Here is a 12,071-nt window from a genome sequence, read left to right on the forward strand (position 1 = left end):
TGATAGTGGTGTGACAGCGTATGCAGCATGTGTCTGGCTGCCAGAGCTGGTCAAGTCATGTCTCGTGGCAGCCAGCTTGAGGAGACGAGAAGCGGCAGACAGGGCTTGGCAGGGCGAGGCCCTCACTGCTGTCTGTGCCAACTTGGTTGGATGCCAAGCCCTCGATCTACATGGATTCCAGGGCAACAGAGCAAAAGAAAGCTTTCTTTCACCAACTAGGGCGGACTACTGGTCTGTGTAAGCTCTGTGTTAAGCTCCGGTCTGCTTCTCAGTGACTGAACAGTGCTCATTTAGCTGTCCTGGCATTTAGAGCGTTGGTTTTTTTCCATGATGGGCTCCTGGATGGAGTTCCTATTTTGGTCCATAACTCAAAAAACTACTTTTAATTCTATGCATTTTGAGATCTACGTACTCACCCATCTATACTGTATGTCTACACATCCATCCACCCACCAACCAACCATCTAGCTGGCTGTCGGTCTACTGCATCCATCTACCCAACCATCTATCAGTCTACTCATTTACCCATCCATCCATCTACCCAGCCATCTGTCTTCTCATCTATGTATTGACCCAACCACATAGCGGTCTACCTACCCATCTACTCCAATATCTATCCACCTATCTAGAGTTATCCATCTACCCACTCAACTATCAGTTTGTCAACCTAATCATTTACAGCACTTTCCTATCTACCAACATCAATCTGCACCATCTATCAATCTACCCACCTACTTTATCTATCCATACATCTAGCTGTCTTCCCACCTATCTATCAATCTACTCATCTATCTACCCACCCACATCTCAGTCTATTTGTCCACCCAAACATTTAGCTGTCCATCCACCTATCTGCTCATGTATCTACCAACCCATCTCTCGGTCTACACATCTAGCCATCTACTTATCTACCCACTCATCTCATTTAGCTATCTTCGCTCCCAACTATATCAGTAACTGTATTTGTCTTTACAAACCCCCATCTATTTATCCTTCTACACAGCCATCTACTCATATCTACCTACCTGTACCCCCTCTACCTAGTTTCTATCTACCCCTCAACTATCAACCATTTCTCTACCAATCCATCTATCCACCCATGTGCTCATATATCCTGTCTACCACATCCATCTATTTATCTACCCAGCCATCTACTCATCTATCTACAATATCCACCTACCTGTACCCCCTCTATCTCCCGTTTCTATCTACCCCTCAACTATAAATCATTTCTCTACCAATCCATCCATCCACCCATTTGCTCATTTATCCCGTTTACCATATCCATCTATTTATCTACCTATCCTCTCATCCATTAATTATCAAAATTATGTAAATGCATACTATGGTGAAACCATCTTTTAAAGAGTGTATATACAATTTAATAAATTGCTCTTAAAACAAGATTGAGAGAGCCAAGGTCAGTGCACTGGAAATGTATGCATGGCTGATGATAATTATGAATGAGTCACAATATGATCTTTGAAGAACAATGGATGTTGTTTGGTATCCTATATACCTCAGCATAGTCTTGCATATCAAAAGGATGATACTGGGCTGATGAAATGTGTTGGGAACCCCTCTCTGTTAGGTAACAAGTGTGATGTTTGTTGGTTTGGTCACATATAACATGGATTTGGGAGAACAACCTAACCAATCTGATACTGAACTGGTCTTGAGTACCAAGACATCTGTGTTAGACTTTAATTACTAATAAAATAAGAATCATACAAGACACTTCAGCAACAGAGAGAAGTCCCCATTTGTGCAAGCATGCAGCTTCCCTGTTTCAATGGACCCATATGGGCCATGAAAGCTTAGCCAGATCAAGTAATGCTCATGTGTACAACTCAACAACCTGTATATGGAGAAAATGTGTCCATGAACAGGATTAATATTTCAAAGAACATAAAAAATTGGTGGTAACAAAGCTATTTTTGTGACATATTAGCACTGTGCTTGTAGTTTGTAGGTTGTACCAGGGCACTACTTGATATGGTAAAAGCATGCAGGCCGAGAAGATTGCATGCGTAAAAAAAACGGGTCCCTCCAGGCCTGGAGGGAGAGAACCAAGTGGACTTACGCTTTCTATGTCCTTCAAACATCTCATAGGCTGTGAAAAACATCTGTGACTGAGAAGCCTCTGTGAATGATGGACAGGTAGATACTGTCAAGTGAGACTCCAGAAGGTTTTGTGAGAGTGGCGCACTGGTGACCCCAAGCATTTCAATGTGATTTAAAGCATATGCCACTCAACTCAAAAACTTCTCAGAATCTGCATAACTTTTGTTTGTTCTGTGTTAAAATAACACTTTTATTGTGTTGTACTGGTGCCGTGAAATTACACTTTAATTACTTTGATGGGTGGGGACTAAATTATTCTCACCTAGATAGGTGTCTCTAGATAGGTTTCAACAAGCTTACATATTATATTTCCATGGAAATAAAACAAGTTTTAACAGGCAGCTTTACCAATGTCTCTCAAAATGCCTGAGGTTGATATCATTCATGCCAATTACACCAGTATTTGTCAAATCTAAAAACATTTAAAAACAGAAAAAAATAATGTCTCTGATATGATACTCATAATAATTTTACCTTTTATATCAGGACTTTTGACTGATATATTCAGTACACAAAGCTTATTTGTACAAGGAAGCTTCTCATTGGCTTTTTAGTAATGCAAATTAAGTTCTTCTCAAATACACCATTATGCTCCAGTATCATAGATTTACAGAACCTGTTACAGTATTTGAGATTACAGTCAATGGTGGAAAAGTTGATTAATAATTGCTGTAAAATGCCAAGCAATGGTTCGCCCCATTGAGAATCAATGAGGGCACTGACTTTTCCTATTAAAAAATCAATGCACATTTAGAAGACATTTTAAACTGAGTGTAAGCACTCTCTGTATAATTAAAAGAGTAGTGGAGGAAACAGCACTCAGACAAAATCAAAGCATGCAGGTTAGTATTAGAACACATCACATGTAAAAGCTTTATCTCGGCATAAACACAATATATATATATATATATATATATATATATATATATATATATATATATATATATATATATATATATATATATATATATTTTTTTTTTTTTTTTTTTTTTTTAAATACAGCTTGTGATTGATAAAAGCCTACCTTAGGATTTTAGCTTCAGTTTCATTCCATAAAGCGATTGTGTTTTACCTGTTATTCTTTTAATATGTTCACCATTTAAAGAATAATTTGTACATACATTTCACAGTTTAGACAAATAAAATACAATGGAATCATAATGTAAAAAAAAAAAAAATCATCTTTTCTCAAGATGCAGCACCATTTGAAAAATGTACAAAATTAAATATTGCTTTAAGGAAATAACTGATATTCACCTATATGCTTAATTAAAAAGAAATAAAGAACAAGTTATAAAGCACCATTCTAGTGTACAGCATAGATAATGAATGAGAACAAAAACAATACAAAAACACAAAAGCATGAAACAAATGTATGGAGTCTGTTATTTCATACACATACAACCTTAAAGTCAGCATAAACATCCTTTCAGCCATATCACTCGCTGTGTTTGTAAATGTAAGCTGTTATTTTATTTTACAGTAGTTTGTCAAACAAGTCAAAATAAATATGTTCTAAACAATATCACTGTTGGCAACATTTGGAAGTCATTATCTATGAAATGTCTTTATTTAATACTACTACTAAAGATAACTGAAGAGTTTAGAACAGTACGAAACCTGTCTGAAGCAACTTGAAATGGAAAATATGACACACATGGATAAAGTCAACATTCAAACTACTGCACTATTAATAGCACCATTTTCAAATACAAATTTGAAAAACATTTCCATTACAAAATAGAGATGGAATCACATCTTGGAGTCGGGAACGGGATTGCACTTGCAGTCCTTTTGGCAGACGGGTCCCAGTTTCTACAATTACGACACCTCCCTACCTCATAAACCATAAACCCCCAAAGACCACCTCAGTAGGGAAATGACAGTAAAAACATGCTCAGAAATTAAGACAAAAATCCCCCGCTAGTGAGAAGACTGACACAGAACCACCACCATGACAACACCAGCAGCTGATTTCACTGACCACTACACATGAACAAGATGCATATGAGACTGGAGGTTAGAAAAATGATTGGCCTTATACATTAAACACAAGAAGAATGAATTTCTGTGCAAATTGTACATACATCCACTTTAATGTATTTTAGTATTCAATTCAATGTGACCATTTGTGTAAAATATTTGACAAAAAAAGATTTTACACAGAAATTTGTTCTTATGTTTCATGAATAATAGCAATGTACAAATTAGCATTTCTATCTAAATCATTTTAACGTAAAATGTAGCACTGAATTTAATTCAACAATTTACATTTAAATAGATTAATGAACAATTCACACAACATTTGTTGTGCTCATGTTTTATTGTACAATAGCACAATATTATAAATTGAAAAAATTTATGTCAAACGTTTAATATGACTAAACTTGCCGTCAGTCTTCAGGGGAGTCACTACAGGTGATCTGTTTGATTTAATATGTGAGTCACATAACAAAAAAAAAAAAGAATTATGGGAATTTATGAGTTGTCCTAATTAAAAAAGAATATAGATTAGCAAAATTTCCAATACTCACAACCCAAAAAGGCTTAAACATATACATTTTGCTCAAGATATTAGCTTGCAACAGCCATGATGGAAAAAAATGAAATGATCATGAATTTGTATTGAGAAAAATAAATAATTTCAGGTGCTGGATTATTCTTGATTGACATTTTCTTTGAGTACAAAATTTTATATATCTGAGTTTTGCTTTTCTTAACCATTCACAAGCTGTATCATTTTGTCTGGCGTAAAGATTTTACATTGGCCACACGAAAAGCCATTATGTAAGTGGAAAGAAACAAACAGAAATCTCAGCAAGTAAATCAAAAAGCTAAATTTTTGATTAACGCAATAATTTAAACAAAAAGAAGGGTTAGCCATGCTGTTGTCCATAAGACAAAGCAGAATTTGGCACAAACAACACAACGGACAAAACAATAGGGCGAAGAGGTCAGCAAAGAGACATGCAGCTTGAGAAAGACTGAAAAACTAGAAGGCAGGGAGGTTTAGAGGATGAGGCGCCATCACCAACCTGGGACATAGAGGAGAGCTGTGCCCTCATCCATGCCTAACATATTGGAACCTGTGCAAACATAGTTGCCTGCGTCCTCAGGCTGCACGTTCTGAATGGTCAGGATTCCATTGAAATCCATGGCTCGGTTAGGCAGCTTGACTTTGCCTTTGCGGGTCCAAACCAGGGTGTACGCTGGCAGCTATGAGAGAAGCACATGTCCGCAAATATTTTCACTTACAGTCATTCATACTTACAGCCAAATATTGCTCTCTCTCTCTCTCTCTATCCATCTGTTTTAGAAGTCAGGAAGGCTGAGGTTATGTCTGTAATGGATGTGTGTGCAGAAGACATTCATACCTTGCTTTTGGCTGTGCAGATGAAGCTCACTGTAGATCCCACTGTCACACTCTGTGCTTTGGGCTCCTCGATAAAGACTTCAATAGGTTTGGATGGTAAGGCTGGTGAGGGAAAAGGGGTTTGACGATCAAGAGATAAGATTGTTTTTTTTCCTCTCTTTTTACCAATGGTGACCACAAAAAGCCAAAAATAAAAAATATTTATGAATTCAAATTTTTGATTGGCTAAAACTATGGAGCCACAAACAGGGCCTAAAATTAACACTCGGCAAGCGCCAAATGTGCTTAAAAATCAGCGTTGGCGAGTATATGAAACTGTGTCAATCGCTTGTTGGCCGGTAACCTTTTTATGAATTCTAACAATGCAAAACTGAGAACATGAACATGGACAAATGTGAACGACAGTTGGCGGGCCAATGCTGCATTGTCACGAAAGTTTAAGCCTTGCCAATTTAAATATTCAAGCTTAAGACGACGCAAAAGGGAACTCAATTTGTAACTAAGCGCTGTGTGGGACGTTTTCCGTGCATAAACATCCAAAGCGCAAGCCTAGAAATCTGCTTCTCAGTGTGAGAAATACTGAATTGAACTCTATTTCATGTCTTCTTGTGCTTGAACAGACATACTCAAACTAAATTATGTCAAAATCTTGGCAAGTATCCTTAGTCAGTTATGTCTTAACGTAAACAGTTGAGAAATAAAACGCGTGTGTATACTGGATCTGTGCAATAGCTCCTAACAGCAGTCTAATATTCCTGATTCTGTCTATTTTTAATGTTAATCAAACAACAAAAGACACAAAGAACAAATCACTCATTGGTCTTGACGGAGTAACTTTTGTAAATAAATTAATTTATGCTTCATTGATGGTAAAATTATTGGTTGCACTTTATTTTACAGTACTGTATGTGCACTTATGTGTACTTAACTAAGAAAGTACATGGGTTAAGGATAGGTTTAGGGTTAGTAAATAGTTATTATCCAGTTATTGTAATAACTATAATATGCATATAGTATGTACATGGGGAACAGGACTGTAAAATAAAGTGCTACCAAAATATGTATTATTTTTAATACAAAATATTTAAAAAAAATTCTTAAGTTAGCGGCCATTGTTAGGTCTTAAAAAGTTCGTTTTATGCCCCGATTACAAATTATACACACATACTTGGCAACTCACATTATCACAATTTACAAAAATGTTCTTGGACAATCACAACTTGATTTTTGTTGAATCTAAAAGCATCTTGAGGGTAAAACAAAAGCAACTTTCAAAAACCCAATTTCAAAATGTACTTTGTGCTGTTATGCGTTAAAAAAGTGTAGAGTGAAAGACTTGAATAACTGGCATAGAGTTGTGTTTTATGGTGATAAAAAACAACTTACTTGTAACAACAATCTCAGCTTTGCTCGTATTGGAGCTGCGCTGGTCTCGGCAGGTGCAGATGTAAACAGCAGCGTCACTGGGCTGAACACTGGGGAAATGCAGCTCCTCTCCTGCAGGGTGGAAGGAAAAGGATTCCCATGATTATAAACTCGTACTGTCAGTTGTGTTACATACACTTCAGTTCAAATATTTAGGGTCGTAAGATTTTTTTTTTTTTTAATTTTGGAAAGAAATTAATACTTTTTATTCAGCAAGGAAGTATTCAATTGATCAATAGTAACAGTAAAGATTTTAACATTGTTACAAAAAAATAGCTGTTCTTTTGAACTTTTCGAAATGTTTCTTGTGCAGCAGATCAGCATATTAGAATGATTTCTGAAGGATCATGTGACACCGAAGACTTCAGTAATGATGCTGAAAATTCAGCTTTGCCATCACAGGAATAAATTACATTTTAAAATATATTAAAATAGAACACAGTTCTATGTTTTTTTCCCTGTATGTTTGATCATATAAATGCAGCATTAGTAAGCAAAATATTTTTTTCAAAAACAATCTTTCCAACCCCAAACTTTCAAATGGTAACGCAAGCCTAAAAACACGGAAGTATTCATTAATGAATTATTTTCATTATATTTATTTTGCAATGTCCTCCATCTTGGATTTGTTTTTCCACTGAGATGGGTTGCAATTATGGTATTTCCTTATCCACCAAGGATATATGCAATATGAAACAGAGCATTTGATCTTGTATTTGGTGCTTGGTTTCTCTAGGGCAGTGTTTCTCAACCCTGGTCCTGGAGGACCCCCAACACAGCACATTATGAAAGTCTCCTCTTTCTGACACACTCATTTTACTTCCTGGAGTTTCTTCTAATGAGCCGACAAGTTGAATCAGGGGTCCTTCAGGAGCAGGGTAGAGAAACACTGCTCTAGGTTACTCATTTGTGACGTCTGGAGATATATACTGATATACTAATGATCTGGGATCTGCTTCTAGGAATCCAGGCAGTACCTTGTCTGCGTCTCTCTGCTGTGCTGGAGATTGGGCGTCCATCCTCACGGGACCAGTAGAAATAGTGAGGTGGATATCCAGACACCTGGCACCTGAGAGTGACTTGGGCTCCCTGTGCCACCTGAACCCTTTCTGGATACACCTTCACCACTAGAGATGCAGCAGCTGATAACAGACAAACACGTTTTACTGGAATCTGTCCAACAGAAATGCGTTTTCACAAATGCAGTGCATCAACTGTTTGTGTAGAAACCCCATGAAATCAATCACGAGTGTTGTTATTTATGTGTTGACGTATTGCCAATTAAAACAGGAAGTTGGGGAAGAAAGGGCTCATGCCTTTGCTTTAATTGCCAATTAGCCACAATTAGCTACTGGTTTCCAAAGTGGTTTTTGGGAGGGATATTTTATATGCATTTATATGCATATTTTCTCAAATTTAAAGTACACTGGCATATAGACGACCTCAAACACTATCAATGGCAAAACACAATCAATGCCAAAATGAAGTAGGAGTACTCAGAAAATTCGGAGTTTAGATGTTTACGAACTCATAAATACGAAATTACAAATTCTTCGAGGATGTAAACGCTTTTTACAAGTCGGAATCACATAATTACGGTAATTCCAAGATGGCTTGAATGCACCTTTAAAGTCACAAACCTCCAATTTTGATTTCATAGGGTCGTGAAAGTTACTGTGATAATAAATAAACAGATACCACTACGGCAGGGGATTCTTGCTTGTGGATTTCCAACATAACCAGGCGCACAGCTATGAAGAAAACGAGTGTCACATCAAAAATTGTGATGACAATAACAGACAAGCCTAATTGATTTGTTGCACTACAGGAAGTGTGAGCATACCGTTCACAATACTGGATTGTAGCCGGGCTGACAGGCAGTGCACTGGTAGTCTCCGTTACCCAGACTCTCACAGGTGCGAGAGTACCTACACATAAAATCACTATTAAAAACCTTCCTACAAATAAGGTTAATATTACAAAAAGAGCTGGCAGAATCAGGTAAGGTTCGCAGGTGTATGTTAAGACTAACTGGTTGTCGGGGTCAGTGCCAGGGCAGGCACATGGTTGGCAGTCCTCAGGGGTTCCAGCAGTCGGATCTCCAAAGAAGCCGTCAGCACACTGTTCACAGAGCTCGCCCTTGGTGTTATGTTGACAGCTCTAAGAATCAAAATGATAACACACAAGTGGTGTATGGACTACTTTTATGAAGGTGAGAAAAAGCTACATTTAATTTACTTAGGTTATTAAGTTTTATACACAGACACACACACACACACACACACACACACACACACACACACACACACACACACACACACACACACACACTTTTAAGATAAATTGTAATTACATTAATTAAGTACAAAAATATTTAAATATATTAATAAATAGTATTTATTTATGAATTATTTATTTAAAGTATTATTTATATTTTATTTAATTATAAGATATTCAGAATAGAATATATATAAATAAATCCATAGGCATATAGTACTATATGGTTCAAGGTGACTACAAAGGCTTTATTTATTTAGGATGCAATTTAATTATTTTGTTTAAATATGTATTTAATTGATTAGGGTGAGTAAATGCAATTTATATTTAATAGTTTAAATATTTATGCAAAATAATATACACATACACAGTTTTTAGATAATACTTTTGGATGAAAACTAATATTAATTTGTTTAAATAATATTTAATTATTTATAAACATAATAATTAAAATAATACATTAAAAAAATAACTATATATATATATATATATATATATATATATATATATATGTATATATGAAGAGTTCAGATGCCATCTGAAATTTTTTTTATAAAGCTTGTATATTTAAGTTAAGTAATTTCACTTAAATGACAATTAATAGGTAATTTGCATTGCCATTTAAGTGATATTATTGAACTTAAATATATGAGCTTGATAAAAATGATCATTCTAAAAGAAAATGTCAGATGGCACTTAGAGGCTTTTGCATCTGAACTCTTCATATTACATATATACATATAAAAAGACAATTTTAGATAATACTTTAATCATTATTTTATAGTAATTTTATAGTATTATTTATTATAGAAATATATTTGGTATACTGTACTGTTCTAAAGTTGACTATAAAGGGAGAGCAACACTCGTTTGTATGCTTTTATGCATCCATTGAAATTCTATGCATCCCACTTCTAGAAAAGAACTGCGTGCTGGTAAAGATTCATACCGTGCAGATGCCAGTCTCTGGATGACAGGAGTCCGAATGGCCGTTACAGTCACACGGCTCACAGTGGCCAAGGTACAAGCCTCCTCCTGTGCGAGAGTATCCAGGAGCGCAGTCCTACAGAACATGAAGACAATGGAACAGATGTCTAGATTGAGTAATACTGTCATCATCATCACAGTAGATTGGAAGCGAGCCTTTGCTACCATTCATCCGGTTGGTCACAAAGCAAAGCTTTGATTGTTCATACCTGGCATGACAGACCACGGTAACCAGGAGAACACTGGCACTGCTCCACCTCCAAAGCCTGTGCCAGGCCAGTGTAGTCAGGCACAGCAATATCCATGCGGACCCCCGAGATACTGGATGAGCGCATCTCTGTGTGATACGAAGCACGGATCAGGATGTCATCGAGGTCCGCGAGCACCATCATCAGGTGTTCCCGGGTAGCCGGCATGCCATCGGGACGCTGCCAGTGTTCCTACAGAGAAGAAATCATCACGCTGAACCACATATCTTCCTTCAAGTTCAAAACAAATCACAATATGATGAAAATGATGAAAAACAGAAATAAAATGGGTGAGAATGGGTTCTCACTTCTCTGAAATCTATCTCAAAGTCCTGTGACTCTCTGGCACCTTGCCCCCTTCTCCATGTTTGCCGTGCCACCAGTGTGATATCATTACCCTGTGGAAATATTGAGGAACAATAGTGTTCAAACATCTCGTTTATGGAACGAAACCTTAGTATATGTGTCATACATGCAACATCTGCCATCATACTCACAATAATCTGAACGTCAGCATCTTCTATTGGAGAACCTCGAGGTCCAGGCACATAGGAGATGGTATATTTCAGCTTTCCACCATATGCACTGACCTGCATTAGAATAAAAAACATTCAATTAGAACATTTCCATTATGTTAGTTTTTATTGTCACTGATGAATCACTGCTCAAAATGCAAATTAAATAAAATTTTCAATAAGGGTTTTTCTTTTAGGGCTTTTATGTGGATGATAAAAAAAAATACAATACATTTTCTTTAATAAAAAAAAATAAATGATTTTGTCCTAACCATCAACAAGTGCAACAAGTGACAGTACAAGTGAAATGTCATTTTCCTGTACATTACATAATATATTCTGAAAAGCAAAGACTGTGTTGTGTCACTTCATTTTCATTGTGGACAGGCAAAGTGCTTTCAGGAAACTTGTCACATCATGACACATTCAAAACGAATATCAATATTCATATGTTCTTTTTTAAACAAAGGCACAATTTACAAACAAAAAAAGTTGTTCATTAAAAAAAGCTAGCAAAACACCATTACACAAATCAGCATCTCAGATATGAACCTCTCACTTAAATCCACAGCAGCACTTCTTTCTGTAGCACGACAGTAACAAACACACTAGACATGACGTGATTATAGATACACCAGGTTGGTTGGTTTATATTAAGCGATGCTTCGGCTTGCCCATCTATCACACCTTTGGCTCAGGTAGTGATTCATTTATGACTCAGATCAGTCAACCTGGGGGGGGGGGGGGGATCAGTGGTGGGCGGGCCTGAACCCATCCATGCGTTTACCTTATCCCCTTTGAACTGCTCCGGGAGCTGCCAGAAGAGCACGTCATCTGGGTGCAAGCTGAACCCACTGTAGACCAAAACATACTGGAGCACGGGCGAAGGAAATACATAATAGCATGGACGAAGGAAAGACAGAGAAATGCAGCAGATAAGCAGAGCACAGAGAAAAGCATAAGAGAAAAGAAATCTATTCTGTCAGTCACTGACTAACTGCAACTACAACATCTTCAAAAAATGTATAAAATATGGTAGAAAGAATTCAGAGTTTGGTTTACTATTTTATACAAAAATATGTGTATTTTCTATAGTGTGCACTACAAGCTACACCTACAGGG

General features: G+C 36.7%; 1 protein-coding gene across 1 annotated transcript in view; it reads right to left on the reverse strand.

Moving 5' to 3' along the window:
- Nucleotides 1–12,071, reverse strand: part of hspg2 (heparan sulfate proteoglycan 2) — a 111,900-nt gene that overhangs the window by 26,073 nt on the left and 73,756 nt on the right. The window contains 14 exon segments of the mRNA XM_081387286.1: nt 2,084–2,143; nt 5,160–5,340; nt 5,499–5,599; nt 6,884–6,994; nt 7,900–8,064; nt 8,621–8,673; nt 8,766–8,780; nt 8,782–8,850; nt 8,955–9,082; nt 10,149–10,262; nt 10,396–10,626; nt 10,743–10,832; nt 10,932–11,024; nt 11,737–11,820. Of these exon segments, the coding sequence (XP_081243412.1) occupies nt 2,084–2,143; nt 5,160–5,340; nt 5,499–5,599; nt 6,884–6,994; nt 7,900–8,064; nt 8,621–8,673; nt 8,766–8,780; nt 8,782–8,850; nt 8,955–9,082; nt 10,149–10,262; nt 10,396–10,626; nt 10,743–10,832; nt 10,932–11,024; nt 11,737–11,820 (1,495 nt within the window).

Source organism: Scardinius erythrophthalmus, assembly GCF_964197995.2.
Source record: "Scardinius erythrophthalmus genome assembly, chromosome: 15".
Taxonomy (NCBI): domain Eukaryota; kingdom Metazoa; phylum Chordata; class Actinopteri; order Cypriniformes; family Leuciscidae; genus Scardinius; species Scardinius erythrophthalmus.